At 43.5% G+C, this 20,497-nt stretch overlaps 1 protein-coding gene across 4 annotated transcripts in view; it reads right to left on the reverse strand.

Moving 5' to 3' along the window:
• TMTC1 (transmembrane O-mannosyltransferase targeting cadherins 1) overlaps positions 1-20,497 on the reverse strand; it is a 165,384-nt gene that overhangs the window by 10,886 nt on the left and 134,001 nt on the right. For all 4 annotated transcript variants that reach the window (XM_066633815.1, XM_066633814.1, XM_066633816.1 and 1 more), the window contains 6 exons: positions 14,850-14,952; positions 5,359-5,494; positions 4,350-4,494; positions 2,627-2,764; positions 1,683-1,805; positions 520-597 (listed from right to left, as the gene is read on the reverse strand). In XM_066633815.1, the coding sequence (XP_066489912.1) occupies positions 520-597; positions 1,683-1,805; positions 2,627-2,764; positions 4,350-4,494; positions 5,359-5,494; positions 14,850-14,952 (723 nt within the window). The remainder of the gene's footprint in view (positions 1-519; positions 598-1,682; positions 1,806-2,626; positions 2,765-4,349; positions 4,495-5,358; positions 5,495-14,849; positions 14,953-20,497) is intronic.

Below are 20,497 nucleotides of genomic sequence, written 5' to 3' on the forward strand. Positions count from 1 at the left end.
TTAAGAGGTTTGTTGTAAGGATTCCAAGGTAATGTAGGTAACATGCTTTAAGCAGTCTAAAGTGCTATACAAATGTAAAGCATTATTATGTTCCCTTTCTCCAGCTTGGCTCACAAACACTACTCTGTTTTGTGAACTTTTCAACAGCTTCCCCCAGGACAGTTTCCTTCCTTAGAGATGGGCCAGTCGGTTTCAAAATGTAGAATATTTGCTTTGAAACTTCACAGAAATCTTCCTCAGGGGAGCGTCTGTGACCCAAAGTATGACAAATCCATCTGTTTTTGCATCAGGGCATTTTGTTGTGCTGATCTAATGTTTGTGGTTGTCTGCAAATGTTTTTCAGTGGACAGAAAGAAGAGACTGTCTCATTTAGTGTATGGAACCAAAATGGCTACAATGGTTTGGTCTTCCTTCCTTTGGCCTCTGAGGAGCAACCAAATGTTCTCCTGATCAGATGCTGATCAGCTGTCTACTGAGCAAAGGACCAAAGTCAGCAGTAATGCAAGCGACTCATCTTACCTTGATATGCTCAATCCCACCCATGTTCATCCAGGCTTGTGCTTGCTCTGGGTTGAAGTCTACAGCCACTTTATAGCTCTAAATGAATTTTTAAAAATTAAAAATGAACATCCCTGTCCACTGTAGAAATTTAAGTTTCAATATGCAAATTAACCCCAACAAATAAATGATGCCCTTTCCCAAAGCTCATGTTCAGGAGGCTGAAATCACTTTGACCTTTAACTCGCAGCTTTGATTAAGGTTACTGAAACAACTGAACAAGCCCAGAAACAAGTATATATCAGGGAATTGCAGTGCAGATGAGGCAGAACCATCCCACCATAGTCCATGGAAAAGTGCCGCAGCTGCCCTGCTGCTTACACCTGAAGAAGCTCTCCTTATACCTGAGGCGGCTCTCCTTATACCAGCTATCTCAGGTGTAAGGAGAGCCTCCTCAGGTATAAGCAGGCAGGGCAGCTATGGTGTTTTTCCATGGATTATGATGGGGTGGTTCTGCCTCACCTACCACACCCACACTGTACGTCCCTGGTCCACACACTAGGCACATCCCAACATAACAATCAATCGTGGTATCTGGATCTATACCAACTTACAAATCATGGCTTATGAGGGCTGCCAATCCAGAATACCAAACCACAGTTGGAAAAAACCTGGTTTGCAAACCACAATTATTCTGACAGTGGTTTACTGTGATGTTTATATTCTCAAACTATTGCCAGATCACAGTTATGATTATTGCTCTTCCTCAAGAAGTTGCTGTACTTTGCAGACAGAAGTGAATATTATGAAGCTGAGTTCTGAGGAAGTAGACAACAAATCAGACAAATTTCTAAAACATGACCAGTCTGTTGTATGTTTGGAAGCTGAAACCATAGTACAAATTCTAAACTATGGTTAGCAGAAAGAAACCATAGTTTGGTGTGATCGTCCTCTCTATGTTACATACCCTTGGTCAAGTAAAGCTAGCCATAATTCCAGTACACCAAACCAAGTTATTTCCACATGGTCCACTCCATCAGGCATCCCATTACTTTACTATCCATAGCTATATGGATATATGCTAATTTGAATGCCAACAAAGCAATTTGAAATATAGGTTTTAATGAAAGGAGTTATTTTTTGTATTTAAACAAAATAGTCGGTTTATAACTGCATGTTTTTACCTCAAAAGCTTTGTCTAGGTGATTTTGTTCCCTTAGCTGGTTTCCTTTAGTGAAGAAGAGCTCTGATATGACTTTAGGGTCCTTTGGTTTTAGCTGTAGAGCTTTGTCTATGGCTTCAAGTGCCTGAATGAAGACAAAAGACACACATGTACAATGATAGCAACATCATCATAGTTTGATTTCTCTAAGGGCTGATTCAATGGGCAGATTTACGTGTGTGTTTTAGAATCACAGCCAAGACATAGAATAGGCTTGCAGGTTTCTATCATGTAGACATTACTCACAAACCTGGGATTGCTCTCATATAAAAAATGGAACAGATCCTAAACTTAGAAGTGCACATGAGTGAAAATGTTTTGCTGAACGTTCATAATATTTTACCATTAACCATACCTCTTAGTTCCTGCCCATCCAGTTTTAGGAATTCTAAAAATCTGTATTTAAAATTATCCTAATTGCAAATTAATGCAACTTGTTTTGGCTGCAAATGTTACATTTTAGCAGTATCGTTAAAAACAAAAACTTGATATAACCCTTTTAGTTATATGTGGTTAAACATACCAGTAACAAAAAAGAGTATCTTGTAATAATTCTATTTTACTATTAAGAGGAATTCTTCCTTTTAGCAGTATCTACAATGCTTTGAAAAGTTCCTACTGAATGGTTTAGTAATGGATAGAGATGACAGATGGGTCTCTGTTCATACCAGGGATGGCAACAGAGAATGGGCATGTGTGATCAGCACTGTAAATATATCAGAGCTTAACTTTTGCCAACTACATAAGGCGGAAACATCTGACAAAAGGCCATCAGCTATAACACACAAATGAGCCACTGGGCTGACCTCAAGTCTATGTATCCTTTCAAAACTTTCTTCAAATTGTTTGTGCATAGGCTGCTCCTCTAAGCCAATACTTGAACTGAAAGCTTTCCAACCAGAGTACCTTGTTGTAGTTCTCCTGCTTGCTATAGATAGCTGAGAGAAGACGATAGCACTCCAGACACTCTGCCTCAGTGGTCACGATATGATTGGTCATTTGTTCTGCTTCCTTGGTTTGTCCCATCATTGCTAAGACTTGAGCCTATAAAAAGAAGTAGTGAATATGAGTTGCTGTGGTCTTCCCAGTCAAAGTCAGATATCACAGCAAGTTAGTATGTTACGTGAAAATCCCCTTTTGCCTTTTAGCTGTGATTTTCTATATATCTGGTTATAATATCATGCAAGCTAAACTGTTCTCCGAGCATACAGGCCACATTTCCAGGACTCTGGTCAAGCTACAAGCTCATGGATACACAACTCCTCCCCCCCCCCCCAATAGTCACACATTATTGGAGAAAGCCTTGTGTTTAAATCCAATCACTGTTTATGCAAACTTGAACTGCCTTCTGGTGTTTTAATCCAATCACTGTTTAAGCATCTCCTACATTATGTATGCAAACTTGAACTGCCTTCTTCTGTTGCTGAGTCATTGTATTGTTTCCACTCAGTCTTCTAGGAAGCCAGCCATTGACCCCATTGAATTTTGCTGATAACTGATCCCCATTCACATGTATACATACTCCAAGCTTTGGGTTAGCAATCAAGCTACCATCCAGTTCAGCACTGTCTCTCAACCCCTAATAAGAGAGGGCTTCCTCTCACATGCTCGCTCTCTCTCCAAGACCCAACACATTTGTGTTGTGTCAGAGGGTCCTCTCCACAGGACTCTCCCCCCCTCCAACTGGCTCTATAAGAACAGGTAACTATCTTGCGCCTGGAACTCTTCCCCCCCCCTTTTTCTCCCCTTCTCTCCCCATCTTTAGTTAGCAGCTGGGATTGGCAGAGCAGGGACCCCTAAAGCCTTCCCTAAAACCCCCTTCCTTATCTGGATGCACCAAATACTCTTCACACGTAACCACCATGAAAGCCAGGTACATTGGATTCAAGCTTTTGGACCAAGAAATATCATTTCTCCATGTGCATTATTTTTACCTTTGTGCTTTTGTAATAAAACTATAATCTTTTATTGAAAGTTATCTTTCTCTCAGTCTCCTCTGTAAGCAAAAGGGAATTTCCCTGCATTACACCGTCTTGTTATCCAGCCTATGATCCTAATGTTCCAATAAGGGCAATGTAATAATTCCCCTAAACAAAACAGCCCTTTTGGTAACAAGTAGTACAAGCTGTTGTACAGTCTAGCAACAGCTTGCTTTTAGCCTTTAACAAAGAAGATACTCATGACAGAAGATATATGTTCATTTCTAGGCATACCCAGTTAACAGCCTTGTATTCTGGGCAAAAAGATGTTTCCTAACAAAGGAAGCCCCACAGAAAGTGTGTTACAGTAGTTTCACTTGGATGTTAGCAGAGTATGGCTAATTGTCACTACTTGAGAAGAGGTCACTTCTCAACATCTTCTTTAGAAGTATCCCTTTTACACTCAGCCTATTCCCAACGCTCTGTCCTCAAAGGTCAGACTCAGGTTTTATGGACTTTGCAGTCACCTAATATTCTTTCCCACCACCTCTCCCAAACCTACCTGTCAGCACAAGCCACTGTGCAAACCTGAAGATGTCAACTGGTATTATGTGAAGTCAGGGGTTTCACCTGTCAAGCCTTTGTGAAGGTCAGCTGCCCTTGCTAAGGTTTAAATGGCCTGTGCAATGCAGTTTGGTTCACACACTCACCAGAGCCAGCCGGGTCTCCTTATTAGATGGCTGCAGTGCTGCAGCTTCCCTGTAAACCTTTAATGCATCTTCATATCGCCCCGTGTTGTAATACAGTGCTCCAAGAGGCGACAGGATCTCAGCCTTCTGAGCTACTTTCAATGCCCTAATGGGTGGCAATCAAAACAAAACAATGGAAATGAGAAATCAAATAGGAGACATGTGTGTGTCTGAAACTGAAGGTTCTGAAACTTAAAAAAACCACAGGACAAAGGCTTTCAGTTCATGCCCTCAACAGTTCTCTGCACTGCCGCCCTGCCCTTCCATCTATTGTAAGTGTCACAATTCCCACCCCCTCTGCCTGTGTATACATAATCTCTGCCATCTGTCTTGAAGGTCCCCAAAGCACAAATACAACTGCAATTGCAATAAATTACAAGAATGAAATGCATATAGAACTATGGTAAGTCTTCAGTGTGAGACTGCTTAGTTAAAACTGATCACGAGGCTTGATTCTACCCATTTTGACTTGAATCAAACAATGTTTCCTGTTGCATTAGAAGGTTAATGAATTTATTTTTCACATTTTTATACCACCCTACCTCCAAGGCACTCAGGGTGGCGTATATAGTTGCTCCTTTTGGTCCTCACAACAACCCTGCAAGGTAGGTGAGGCTGTGAGAAAGTGACTGGCTCAAGGTCACCCACGGAGCTCCATGGCTGAGCGGCGATTTGAAACTCGATCATGCAAGGCTAGCATCTTTTTATCACTAATTACCGCTGTGGTGAACTGTCCCTGCCCTTCTCTCAGGCACATTTAGGATTTACACATAATTGCGACAGACTATACCACTTCCATAAGGTGCCAAAAAATTCTTTGTTGTTTTTATAATTCCTTTAGAGAAGGCTCTGCATTTTTCTGAAATCCACTTGGAGTGTCTTTTCATTAAACACTTTCAGTTCTAATTTAAGAATCTGAGAATGAAGGGAAAGAAAGAAATTTGGCCTCCGACATCCTATCTTTCCTTACCGTTTATACCAAGTCTCCGCATCTTTGTTCTGTCCCAATGAGCGGTAAAGCCTGCCCAGATTCACCATGGCCACATGGTGATTGGGGCTCAGTTCGATGGCTTTCTGGTAATGGGAAACAGCAGTCTCTGGAGATCCTATGAAAGAATATATGGTTATGATTGCTTCTGTACACACAGTCTGCAAAGCTAGTAGGGGTTCTCCCCACAGAGATGAATAGAAGATTGCAGATGAAAACATCCCAAACACCAGCGTAGTGAAAGGAAGCTTAAGCATCAAAAGAAACCCTATTTCATTCATTATCATGGCTCTACTCAGAAAAATTAAAGACAGGGTGCAATCCTTTGCCAGGAGCAGGCGAAGTTTTCCCACTGAAGTAGGTATGGCACTCCTGGCCTTGCTGGGCAGCCTCTGTGTCAGGCCATTGCCAGTACAGGGGCCAAGTCAATCACACTTGGGCAAGAACCTCCCATATTTCCCTTAGGAGCATCCAAAAGCTCACTCATCCCAGGCCATTGATGAACATGCTGTTCTCTGGGAAAAGTTGTAGAGTTGTGTAGAGGTGGGATAGGGGTTAGGAAGAAGAAACTGCTAAATGCTGATTGGAGAAGGGCAGAATGTTCCTGGCTTCAGTGCTGCACACTCAACAGTGGCACCCCAGAGGGAAGAATGGACAACTATATCATTCCAATGGGGTAGCTCTGCATGCTCTCCTGCTCCTGTATCTCAAAGACAGAAATCTTTTGAAAACCCCATGAAAAGTCAATTCAACCAAAATGGGGGAGGGGCCAGACAGTCACATTGGGCATTTGTGTTTCAAATCCTTCAGTAAAAATACCCAGAAGGCCCCTAAATATTGCTAAAGTATACAGGAGACACTCAGTATCTGCAGGGGTTCTGTTCCCGGAACCCCTGCAGATGCAAAAATTTGCAGATAATGAAATCCATTGATTAGGGCACAATAAACAACTGAACACAGAACACAGCTCCAGTCACGTTTGGAGGCTGTTCTAAGGGCTGTTACAGGCAAAAAAAAACCCCACAACTTCCAGTTTCTCGGGGGCAATCAGAAGTGACTTTTTAATGCCCTTATAAAGCATTCTGAGACCTGGGAAAGCGGCACAGAGCTGCAGCTCTGGTTGCATTTGTAGGGTCCAGGACAGGCCATCCTGTGGGTTCGGAACCCATGAATGATCAAATCCATGGGTACCAAACCTACAGATAAAAAAGACTGACCTGTATACATGAGTGTACATGCACAGTGAGTTGAGGTTGCCTGATTGCCTAAAAAGATTCAATAACCACCATCTTTGCATTCAGTGGTATATCTAGGGTGTGGTAAGTATTGGCATCTGTCGTGGATGCCACTCAACTTACCCATATTTTACCAATGTTACCCATATTCACCTGTTTCAGGGAACCTCCAAAAAGAGGTAAATGTCTACAGAAAAAATACAGAATGCTATTTTTCATTTCTTTTCTTAAAGGGTTTTAGTATCTGCAGATTTTTGCATAAATTCACTTGGTGGAACAGGGCTGGCTCCTTCCCTGTTTCCTCTTCTCCATGTACCCTGCTGAATAAATTCACTTGGTGGGATGGACAGGGTTGACTTCCCACCCCATTATCTTTCCTTCTCTGTGTAGTGTGCTGAATAAATTCACTTGGTGGGACAGACAGGGCTGGTTTCTCAACCCATGATCTCCCCTTCTCTGTTTGGACAGGGGCAGAATTTCAGTGCTTGCCAAGGGTGCCATTTTTCCCTAGATACACCACTGTGTGCATAGCATGAAGATTGCTGTGATTTAGGTAAAATTCAACTTCTAACTTACCTGCTGCTTTAAAACAAGAGTTTCCACTATGAAAAGAGATGTAGCATATTTGCCAATCCAGAGGAAATGCAAAACAGCAGACTCAACACTAGCTGGTTTGATTGCTTCATTTATTGGTTATTTTCATTAAATCAAATTGGTTGGTTTAATGCTTTTTATTGTATTAAATTGGTTGATTTATTTTATTGTTAAAATTCTGCTTGCTTCTATTTCTGCATACAAATGTTCTACATAAAAACATACATCTTGAGTGTGTGCATGTGTTTACAACACACATCCTCTGATTCTTAAGTGGCTGAATGTCAGCTATCACATCTCTTCCAATCTTTCTCTGTGTTGCTTGTTTTCCTCACTGTCAAGTCAGAATAGACAATGGGAATAGAATAGCTCAATGGCAGACTGCATGATTTGCCTGCGGAAGTCCCAGGTTACATCCCTGGCATCTCCTATCTGAAACTATCTGAAACCCTGGAAAGCCATGGCCAGTCAGCATACACAGCAGTGGCCTCGAGCAGTGGTTCTCACACATGTAGCACTGGGACTGAGCACTTGTAGCACATGTAGCACTTTTTAGACTGAGAATCTGTCAGGACCCACTGGAAGTGATGTCATGACCCAAAGTGACATCATCAAAAAGGAAAATTTTCACAATCCTAGCCTACAATCCTACCCACACTTACCCAGAAGTAAGTTCCATTTACTATCATTTTTTTAAATTAATTTTTTTATTATTTTCCAAAATAAAAACAAACAACAAATATAAACAAACACATAACAATACACAAACTCAATACACAACACACACACACAAAAAACACAAAAACATACTGTTGAAGAGTGCAGGCAATCATATATCAATATATCTAATCAATCAGTACATATCTTCTAATCTTGTTCCTCTTCTAGTTTAACCTCTTAACATCATTTATCTATCATATAATATATCATGTATACAATATATTCATCTAAATGCCCTACCTTATACATCTACAACTTCATTTTCAAGCAAGCATAAAATGGTCTCCATTGCTCTACATGTACTATCATTCTTAAAAGAATATACATAGTAGCTTGTTAAAAGTCCAGGTCTGTCACATTTCCCGAAATGCAGTCATAGACCACAGTAGCATCAGGTCTAATATATTAAAAATAAAATATTGAAATGAATGGGGACCCACCTGAGACTGGCTCACGACCCACTTAGTGGGTCCTGACCCACAGTTTGAGAAACCCTGGCCTAGAGGAACTCAGTAAAAGGTCTGACTCAGTAAAAGGCAGCATCATAGAGATTGGAGAGACTTGGATTCAAATCCCTGCTCAGCCATAAAGCTTGACCCATACGTTCAGACTGACATCACAGACCCTGCTTCATCTTCTATGTAAATGTTATGTGTGTGGAGAGTCCACCTCGATTTGAAGTTGGCAGGAGTAGGGGACTGTGCTCCTGTTGTGGTCCCAAGCTGGTTCACCCCTTGTGAATGCTATTTCATAAAGAAAACAACTCCCATTAATACCTTGTAAACAAAGAATCTGAAGGCAAGGCAATCCAGATTGGGAACACAGCAGGGCAAAATCTTACAGTACTCTCCCACAACAGTCCCAGTCCAAATCAGGCCCGTGTGCATATGCTATATTACAAAAGCAAATAGGCCAGTGCAATGACATTATTGCATTATGCACAGTTTAGATCTAACGGTTTGACCACACTTTGACCTGCGTGGACTATATTTCCATGTCACCACAGGGTGGAGCTGATTGACTGTATTTGCCATAGACAAGATGTGATAGATGAGATTTTGGATAAATCCATTATACCAGAGAGAGAGAGAGAGAGAGAGAGAGAGAGAGAGAGAGAGCTGTGTGTAAACTGATTAAGTAGAATCATTCATTGATGTCTTGCATTAAAAAAAAAAACCAAATGTGTTGATGTTAATTTCATACTGCAAAAACTGACAGATTGCTAGCCTTGAGAAGCAAGCAGCTATATAAGATAAATTTTGTACATGAATCCACGGCCTATCACATAGAAACACGTCCCAGAGCAGTATGCATACATAATCTGTAAGTGAGATGCAAATAAACACATCAAGGCCAAAAATAATCAAAGTTTAAGATCCGTAAAGGGGATGGGAGAACCTTCTGGACTGTTATCTTCATTTTATTCTAAATTTTCAGTCATAAAACAGGGTGAGCTACCCAAGACCCACATTCTGTGTTTTATAGGCATTCTGGTAAAACGCTGTGCCTTATAGTGTTGAATCAGGCAATGATTCAACAGAAGCATCTCAAGGAAGTGATTGGGGAAGTTTCACTTGTTGAATTTCTGTCTGGATGCAGTGCCACCATCGTACATTACACTGCATCCTGCAGGCTATTTTTGGATGCTGGAGGTCTTCTCAGGGTAAGGGAATATTTGTCCCCTTGCCCCTCAGTCAGCCCCAGTAGCTGCTATGGGTCAACTGGGACCTGAGCCAGTGATATCCTGCATTGATCCACGTAGGTGAATCAGGACTGGGAAGGGGGTTTGGATATGGCATACACAGAAACCACCAATCCCACCCCCTCCTGGGCCTGATCTGCCTACCCTCATCACTGCTCTGTTCCGCCCTGCCCCTTTCAACTCCTTCCTGCCCCTTCCCCACTCCTGCGCTGGATGTACCTGCTCTGGCGGGCCTCCTGTCAACTGCCAGTGGGAAGGTTCTGGTTTTGGAATCAGGGACAAAGCAAGAGTAAGCATCCTCTAAAAGCATGATAAAACATTCTGGGTTGGCCCTGAGTTACATTAATGTTGTAAATTTTTGGATCTGAACTTAATCCTTCAAAATAGGAAATAATAGCTACAGCTCATAGACCACACAAACCTTCCAAGTCTGACAATCAGTCCTAGGCGTTGCTCTCTGGTCTATCACTGTCCCAAGTTGGAACCATGAACAGGACATCTCTGCCATGTTTCCATGCGGCTGAAACCTCTTCCCTGAAGAGGTCAACCAGATAACCCCGTCTCACAGTTTTTAAAAAGACATCAAAGACTTAAAAAAAATTTGCCAGGCTTTTAATGTATAATTTATCTCTGATTTTAATTGCTGCCTCTGTTTGTTTGTTTAAAAACATCTTTATCCTTCCTTTCCCCTCTAAAAACAGTCACCCAAGGTGACTAACAAACTAAAGAAAAATAGAAAATAAAAATACAATATAAAACATAATAAATTTTCCTAAAAGACAGGCTGCTTTGTTGTTACTTTAAATAAGGTTGTATGCCATCTTGGGATATTTTTACCCTGAAAGGATAGAAATCTTTTCAATGAAAAAATTAATATAGAGTTGGCTTTCTGTTCTGACTTTTTAATTTGTATGAGCTTTCAGAATGGGACAGGACAATAACTCTAGTTAAATGAAAATTAATCCTGCCTTGAGGGACCTTGGAAGAATCCTAGCTGTAAATTTTGTTTGGAGAAGAAGGTAGACCACATGCTTGAGAAAGTTATTAAAACACACACACATCCAGAACTATAGCAATAATTGCACTACTTTTAAAGGCTTAGAAATCAGGGGACAAATAAAGGATATGGTAAGCTCTTAAAATGGTATTCTTTAAAGTGTGTGCTTCCAAGGTTTTGGAAGAGTTTGGACTGATAGCAATAAGTGTTTGGCCACCTCAGCCAGCAGGAAGGCTCAGTTGGCAAGAAACAGACTTGTCAGAATCAGCAGCATTTTAATTGCTGTTCATTTCACATGTGCTGTCAAAAATGTCTTTGGGGAGTGTGGGTGTATATGACAGTATGAGGGCAAACCTGAGTGAGAGACATATTCCTCAGATCATCCCCATGTCTCTTGTGCCTGACTTCAGATTCGAGAGTAATAATCTCACTGCATGACCAGAATACAAATTGCCAGCCCTGCTACCTGCCACGTTTTCTCCTACCTGGGCTCTGCAGTCAACAGAGCTCTTTAGAAGATTCTCTTTTATTTAAAATGCAAGGATTGTGTTTCCAAACATTGCCTCCTTCAATTCATTTTTGGAAGAACACCCAGTTGCAAACAAAGTAATAGTTCCTTGCTTAGGTAGGATGCTTGAAGAACCAAGAATTAGTCCCAGCCCTGAACTGCAAAGCCTGGTGTGGAATCCATATGGCTGTCCAATGGCTACACTTATGAGAATTGTAACAAGAGAAGGTACAGGTGGGTTTTCCATGTGCTACTTGTTATTTTTAGAACTGTTTTTAATATTTTGATATAAGCTCTCTCAGGACCCTCAGACAGGAATATGGGATAGACATGCCCTTAATAATAATGCATGACACACTGAGGCTGCAATCCCCTACTTATAAAAAGATTAGGATCTGGAGGTCCATATGTAACTTGAAACTGACGTAGATCGGAACAGCTGGTTCCAGCTGGTCCGGTGCTATGGCACCTGCATGGACAGACCAGCAAAGGATATATTGCGGCTTCGCAAAAGCTGTCCGTAACTTGGGGAGCGTACGTACACACTTTCCTGGGAGTAAATCCCATTGAAGATATTGAGACCTACTTCTGAGTAAACATGCATAGGATTATGCTGTGAACTTAACAACATCAAAGCACTAGTGAACAGGGCAGACAGTGATATGTGTCACAGTCTTTGGAGGGAGTTTTATAACACCTCTTTTGCATTGCAGTTGGGCTCTAGTCACACCCCATTCATATCCTGCCCCCCCCCCCAATTGGTGCAGCTGCACCGAAAAGTATGTTACAGTAACAATGGCCTGGCTTTTAAGTCACTTTCCTCTGAGCATTAAATGTACTTTGTCCCCATTTTAACTCTCAGATACGCTTGTCACAGTAGCTCAAGGCCCAGGCAATTACATAAGCTAGTTGGCAACAGTGCAGCCATGTGTTTCCAGCCTGTTCTGCAGTGGGGGGGGCTCCTTGAGAAGTGAAAGGGTAGCTAACTTGCTTGGTCTGCTATTCAAATCCAGTCAATTAAAATGTGCCATTTGCAGCGACCATTTCTATTGTGTGTGTGCCAGGCAGGGAACTAAAGCCACAAAAGCTGGATTGGAACCAGCAGTAGAAGAGCGAGAATGCTCTGTATCCCGTCACCAGCCCCGCTAAGAGAAAACATTCTTCTTCCTCTCTGAGTTCCAGCATTTGTGTTTGGCTGGAGCAAGTGTATCGCAAAGACTTGTTCCCTTTTAGAGCAGCTGTGCTCTGTCTCTGCAAGCTGAAAAGCTGTTTCGCTACCACTGAGCAGCTGTGTAAAAGAGCCAGAGAAGTGTTTGGAGCTTTCTGCAGTCATGCTGCATTATTGTCAGGACACAGTGCACAGTCCTCATCCGGCCTGGACAGAAAGAAAGACCACACTCTCCTGGGACTGAAAGACAAACAGGCACTAGGAAGGTTGCAGCCTGGATACTGTTGCTAATTGCAAATCCTTTCAAAGGCACATAGCATGACCAGCTAAGGACATAAGAACAGCCCCACTGGATCAGGCCAAAGGCCCATCTAGTCCAGCTTCCTGTATCTCACAGCGGCCCACCAAATGCCCCAGGGAGCACACCAGATAACAAGAGACCTCATCCTGGTGCCCTCCCTTGCATCTGGCATTCTGACATAACCCATTTCTAAAATCAGGAGGTTGCACATCCTTCTTGGAGTGGACCCCAAACTGATTCAGGTTGCAATCCTATGCACCTGTACCTGGGAGTATGTCTCATTGAGCCCAGAGGGGCTTATTCCTGAGTCAACATGCCTACGGTTGTACCATTAGTTACTTTTTAATGATACATAGACACTGATTAACTTCAATATTGGTTCTGGAATTAGCACTTTGACACACCTGCATTAATTGCTGGAAAAAAATCCAAAATTTTGCCAAATATCTTTGTTGCTCCAGTGAGATTCTGCATTTTTTTGCACTTGTTGTACAGCTGCTCCTCTAACTGTTTTTCATCTCTGCTCTCACTACGCCTGGCATCATTGTTGCTCAGTGATGGACTGCAGTGAGATATGCAATCCTGTTGACAGATGTCTGCGATGTCACCACAAGAGAGATAATGTTGTGATGTAATTGACAAAAACACATTGGTTGACACAGCCACAGGGTAATAAAGGGCAAACGTGGATAGTGAGGGAAAAGGACGCCGCATCTCAGCAAATGTCTCAGTGCTGAACAGTTGTGATGATGATGTTCCCATGATGTAAAGTTATGTTCACAATGAATGACCTAGGGTGCAAACCTAACCAACTTTCCAGCACCAAGGTAAGGGCAATACAACTCCGAGGTAAGAGAATAAACATTCCCTTGCTTTGAAGAGGCCTCCAAGACTGCCACCCAACAGTAGGATGCAGCACATGCCCCATTGGCACAGCTTTGTCAGTGCGGGAAAGTTGGTTAGGATTTGGGACTTAGGGCGCAATCTTAAGGAGGAGTTGGGCCCGCACAAGTCCCTTGCGCCAAAAAACACTTTTGCACCACTCTGAAGGGAATTGGGTCGGTACAAGCTTGTGCTTAGGCCACTCCGCGCCACCATAGGCCCTGGAGGACGAGTGAGTTGTGCTGACCGAGCTTGGCCGGCACAGGGGTCTGAGGGGGTGTGGGGAGGGTGGGGAGGGTGGGGAGGAGGCAGGAGGGTGGCGTTTCGGGGCAGGGGGATGATGAGCAGCTGGCATTCCCAGGGGTGGACGGGTGGGGAGAAAGAGGCAGCCTCTGGCTGCTCCGCTCTGCTCAGATCTGTGCCACCTCCTGAGGTGGCTCAGATTGGAGTAGACCCAATGGGGCCGCTGCAGTGTGACACGGGGTAAGGGGAAGCTATTTCCTCTTGCCTCAAGCTGCATTGTTTTGGGCCCCAAATTTGCACTGGATACAGTGCAGGCACACCATCCTTCCTGTTTCCAGAGTAAGTTAGGATTGGGCTGCCCCAGCCCAAGTGTATGCTTGTAACACTGACTAGAGTCCCGCTACCTCTTTACAGTTGCAGCAAAAGGTACTCCGGCAGAATGAAAAGTAGCACACTGCCTGTGAACCAGTGGGAAGATCTAATGCCTTTCCATGCCTGCTGGAGGAACCCACTGGACCTGCTAAACAGGTATGGCATCAGGGGAGGTGGTGGGGAAGGGTTGAAGCTGGGAGGGGATAAAACTGGGTGGTGAGGGGGAGGAATGAGGGCAGGGAGTCTGTGAGAGGGGGTGGATCCAGTGGTGATGGTGGAAGCTGGATCCAATCTCCTCCAGCAGCAGTCTCCCTGCCCACTTTCTCTCCTTGGACTTGCGCCAACAAAATACCTGACACAGGTTCGAAGAGACCCATTGTTGCATGGGAGGCTTACAGAGGGGTAAGGGGATAGCCTTTCCCTTCTGAAGCCTCCCGATTCACCCCTTCCGCAGCTAGATACATCAGGCAACTTTTCAGCATAGCAGCAATGGTGGGGGGAAGGATAGAAGTGTGCTGAAAATGACCCCCAATAGGAGGTACTTTACAAACACTTGTGAAAATGAGTACAAAACTAGGTAAGTGATTTCCACTCAACCCTGTTATTTATAGACAGCAATTAGACTGCTCATAGAAGCACATGTTCAGTAACTCTGAGTCTCACAATCAACACAAATTAAACTTAGGTTTTTGTACACCCAGAACACATCAATCCAGATAAAGTCTACAAATCCAGGCTCTTTTTCACTTACCAGTGTCAACTAAGAATACCCCATAGTTGTTATGCAGATCAGAGCTCTCTGGGCAGTTCTCTATTCCGGCCTGATATACTTCTTCAGCTTCAGTTAACTGGTCCTTAAAACAGAGAAAGTTAGCAAACATGGTTATCCAAGGGGCTCCCTGTAATGTCATGGAAACAATTACTTTATTGAGAGAAAAATCAATATGCTTGATAGTTTGATAATGATGATGGTTATTATTTTAAAAACGTTTTAACTTTTTAAGGACAAAACCCCATAATCATACTGTATATATAAATATGGTAAAGGCTAAAAGTCAACATTAGCTCTAAAAGAGCAATGTACCTGCATTGCTCTCTCTCAGGCCTAATGCATGACACTTCAGATACAGGTGTGGTACAAAGTTTCACCAATCATTCTCATATTGACAATCTTCTGCTTGCATGGGGGCTTCATGGAGCTCCCAGCACTTCGGGTGCAGTGTGCTGTGAGACATTCCACTGAATGTCCAAGAACGGAAGGACACTGGGGTCAAGAAGCAGGCAGGCAGGTGTGGGGCAAAGTTTCATTCTCTTTCGTATCATGCCCTTAATAACTTGGCACACCTATGCCATGAAGGACCGTAGCCTCTTCCAGGTACTACAAGGTGAGGCAAAGTATACGATGCATTTAGTTTTGTTTTGAAGGTGTGCTAGAGAATAAAGTGAGATAACAGGAGAGGGAGTTATTCTATTTAATATTTTGTTAGCCACCTTGGGACTACTAGGGCAAAATGGTCAGGCAGAAATGAACAAAATCAAGTGCATAGTCCCACAGATATCAAGTGCATAAAGGTAAAAGGTAAAGGTTTCCCCTGCACAGTCGTATCTGACTCTAGGGGGCGGCGCTCATCTCTGTCACCAAGCCAAGGCAGCCAGCGTTGTCCAAAGACATCTTCCGTGGTCATGTGGCCAGCATAACCTTGCTGAGGGAGAATCAGCATGGCTTCTGTAAGTGTAAGTCTTGCCTCACAAACCTTTTAGCATTCTTTGAAAAGGTCAACAGGCATGTGGATGCCGGAGAACCCGTGGACATTATATATCTGAACTTTCAGAAGGCGTTTGACACAGTCCCTCCCCAAAGGCTACTGAAAAAACGCAGTCAGGGAATTAGAGGGCAGGTCCTGGATTCAGACCTGGTTGAAGACCAGGAAACAGAGAGTGGGTGTCAATGGGCAATTTTCACAATGGAGAGAGGTGAAAAGCGGTGTGCCCCAAGGATTTGTCCTAGGACCAGTGCTCTTCAACCTCTTCATAAATGACCTGGTGACAGGGTTGAGCAGTGAGGTGGCAAAGTTTGCAGACGACACCAAACTTTTCCGAATGGTGAAGACCAGAAGTGATTGTGAAGAGCTCCAGAAGGATCTTTCCAAACTGGCAGAATGGCAGATTCGTTTCAATGTAAGTAAGAGTAAAGTCATGCACATTGGGGCAAAAAATCAAAACTTCACATATAGGCTGATGGGTTCTGAGTTGTCTGTGACAGATCAGGAGAGAGATCTTGGGGTGGTGGTGGACAGGTCGATGAAAGTGACAACCCAATGTGTGGCGGCAGTAAAGAAGGCCAATTCTATGCTTGGGATCATTAGAAAAGGTACTAACGTTCAGCTTGGGCTTCTTGCTGCCTGCTCTTAAATAGCTCTGCCACAGCAAATTCTTCTCCTGATTCTGTTGTAAATCAAAGTCAGTGTGCTATTTCCACTGCCCATCCACATTAAGTACTACATTCTGAATGCTTCATAGCGTAAGCATGAAAACAAGTTTGAGGGAATAAATCAGAAGGGTGTGAGGGTACTTTGAAGTCCACAAGAATGACAAGCGGGTATCCCAGCCAGAGAAGCAGTTTTTTATTCAGAGGTATGAAATCTTCAAAAGCAGCAGGTCACTTTTGATAGGTTTGGGGTTCACTAGAACAGTGGCTTGTGAAAGTGATCGCTCTTTCCATGTCAGCTCTGGTTTGAAAATCACCTTTCAAGGGGAGGACAGGGTAATTACACTGACTTACAACCCAACTCCCTTGAGCATGAAACATTAATCTTAAGAGCAGCTTTTACAACTACTGGAGCAAAAGAACTTCAAGGCTCATTTTAGAGTCCTAGATTACTGGAGAGAACGTGTTATGTAGCACCAAACAGGGTAATCAGAAAGTTTTTCCCCCACTTGCCTCCAACCATAATAAATATAAATCCAGAACCCACAATTCAGTAGCCAGCATGCTTTATACAGGAGCTATTCAGAAGTTGACTTCCAGTTGACTTCTGCCAAGTAAGATGAAATGTTAACTCACACCATTAGACCTGCTATGTTTGCATGTATGGGGGGGGGTCTGTGTGAACCGTGTGTGCAGGGGGGGTAAGGTTAAAGCCTCCTTCACCCCACCATGGATTCAGTCTGGATCAACACCCCACACATGCTATTTTTGCATTTAAAGCAAAGACTTTAATTTTTGACTTGCATTTTTGTATTATAAAGCAAGACCGCCAGGAAGAAATACAGGTTGCCTATCTGTAACTATAGTTCTTCAAGTAGAAATACCATCTTAAAGATGAGCAATATAAGTCCACTGTAGCCATAGGCTAAACTGCCTTTCCCCCAAACTGGGATAAGACTAGGGACAAATGCCATGGTGGAACAAAAACTTCTATAGGTGGCTGCAGATTAGCCACCAGGGGTCAGGGAACTTTTTTACCTCTTACCCCCCCAAAAATTTATAAACGCAGACGTTACCCCCTTGATTTGCATACAACAGAATCCCCCATACAGAGGTGTAGCTGCCCCAGTATAGGTAGCCAGTAGCCAAGTGATGCCTCAGTATAGGTAGTCAGTAGCCAGATGACCCCCCAGTATAGGTAGTCAGTAGCCAGATGACCCCCCAGTATAGGTAGTTAGTAGCCCGGTGATCCCCCAGTATAGGTAGTCAGTAGCCAGATGACCCCCCAGTATAGGTAGTTAGTAGCCCGGTGATCCCCCCAGTATAGGTAGCCCAACGATGCCCCCAATAAAAATAAATAAACAATACTCACCTTACCTCGATCCCACGTCGGTCGGCGCGGCTTTTCTTCTTCCTCCCGCTCTGTCCGCTCGGCGGGAGACACTGACGGCCCGGCGCTGTGTGATGACATCATCACTACAGCGCCGGGCAGCTCCAGTCTCCCGCACAGAGCGGAGAGAGCGGGCGGCTGCGATACACGCAGGCTGTGGATACAGCCTGAGTGTATCGCCTGCTCCCTTCCGCTCACCGCATCTGAAGGTGAGCGGAAGGGAGCAGGGCAGCGGGCGGTGTGCACACAGCGCACCAGCCCACTGCCGGCCCCCTGGAGCGGGTGGAGAGCGGGTGCGCTGACTCCCTCCGCTACCTCCTCATTACCCCCAGATTTTCACTTTTACCCCATTTGGGGTAATTTACCCCTGTTCCCCGACCACTGCACTAGACCCTTAAATGCCTTATAACTGAAGGATGTGAGAAAATCAGTGCACCGTCTACTGCCAATGGACAGGCATAGGTTAAAATAAGATACAGATAACTCAAATCTTTTTAGTACTATGAACATAAGAACATAAGAACAGCCCCACTGGATCAGGCCATAGGCCCATCTAGTTCAGCTTCCTGTATCTCACAGCGGCCCACCAAATGCCCCAGGGAGCACACCAGATAACAAGAGACCTCATCCTGGTGCCCTCCCTTGCATCTGGCATTCTGACATAGCCCATTTCTAAAATCAGGAGGTTGCACATACACATCATGGCTTGTAACCCATAATGGATTTTTCCTCCAGAAACTTGTCCAATCCCCTTTTAAAGGCATCCAGGCCAGATGCCATCACCACATCCTGTGGCAAGGAGTTCCACAGACCAACCACACGCTGAGTAAAGAACCTGAGTAAATAATGAAGAACCTGGAGGTCGTGAGGTATTTCAGGTTGACATCCCTGAGACAGATAGTAGTACGGAGATGCAGTGAAATGCTCAGAAACCTGATAAATTCTATTGAAATTTTTAAAAATGCACTAAATCTAAGGCAGCCTGAAATTTTGCTGCTATTCATGTGGTGAACAGTAGGTATCTGGAGATTAACAGGAACCAACACTGTAGCCAAGCCTTGAAGCTTGAACTACATATACAAAGAGGGTACGTACTGAGACCAGCGAGGCATTTCATATTGCCGGAAAAATAAAGACTGACGTATGCCAGTCAAATATCCTAGCTCAGTATCAAAGCCCAGACTAGCTATAAATAGAGAGGTATGTACCCAGTCTTGAATTAGAGATCAAAGGGTTTCCTTAAGCAAGGCTTAGGCATCAACTTTTTGCAAGGCATCAACTTAGGCAAGGCTTTTTATGGCCTCTAAATTATGGGCCTGTTACTAAGGAATAACTACCAAAGCACCAAATTGTCCATACCAAAATAAGTTAAGCATGGAGATTACAGATCACTCACATTGGCCTGTTGAATAATGAAACAGCATTAGCAACCGCATAAATGGGCAGGTTTTAGGGTGCAGTGAGCTCTCACCATATAATGTGTTGCCTCTTGTTCATGTGCTCACTTAGTACTATGGTAAACCAATATAGGATATGTACTCCATTTTAATGAAGACTAAAAACTGAAGGCCCAATCCTATCCAACTTTCCAGCACCAGGGCAGCCGCAATGCAGCCCCAAGGTAAGGGAACAAATGTTCCCATACCTTGAGGAGGCCTCCAAGACTGCTTCCCCAACACAGGAAGCAGTGTATACTCTATAGGCACAGCAGCACCAGCACTGGAAAATTGGATAGGATTGGGCCCTGAGGCTGCTGCATACAGGGCTACATCAACATTGGGGCTGCTATGAGAAATTGCTGTAAAATGTTGTTGTATGAATCAACATAAACTCAGCACCTCCCAAAAAGTCAAATCAAAACTCAGCACCTCCCAAAAGCGCTCTGAATGTCCAGCCAGATAGGTTCTCACTGGGATCAGAGACTCTCCCACACAGATGCTAGGATTCATGATTGTCATGAAGACTTGGCCAAACAACATTGTATGTGGGGGAGGAATAGGTAGCAGGCTTTTTAGGCTATACCAGATGCACTCAGTCTGTGCCCAGATTAAAACTAAGTACTAAGTAGCTCCTTCAGGTTCTGGATTGCCAGACTAAAAGATCTTGCGCATTATCCCATCAGAAATGCAACCTTGTTCTTGTTAGGTGTTCCACTTGCCATGGGGTGGGGCAAGTGCCTTTCCTCTTAAAATGGATTAAGTTGGTTGTTGGCTACCCAGGTGTAGTGTATCAGTAATTCAGAGAATAAAACCTGGGTGTGGGTGCCTGAAAACAGGGAACAGTAGGAGGAAGGGAGCTGGGGGTTAACAGCTTTTACACTGAAAGAAATGCTGAGAAACCTGTAAGGTGGTAATTTTAGCCTATTTTAGTTAGGTGATCTTTTCTTGTTTTAGCTACTTTGTATAATTCATGTAAATATGTTTTTTGCAGCAATTGAAGCTCCCTTAAAGTTATAATAAAAATCTTATACGTGAAAATTGAGTGCAATAACTGACCAAGGAAATGTATGTTAATAGGACCTGGGGCTTGAAGTAAGAAAAACAGAAAACATTGCCCTTGGGGTTTTATGGAGGATGGTGTA

This window comes from Tiliqua scincoides, chromosome 7 (genome assembly GCF_035046505.1).
Source record: "Tiliqua scincoides isolate rTilSci1 chromosome 7, rTilSci1.hap2, whole genome shotgun sequence".
In the NCBI taxonomy this organism is placed as follows: Eukaryota; Metazoa; Chordata; class Lepidosauria; order Squamata; family Scincidae; genus Tiliqua; species Tiliqua scincoides.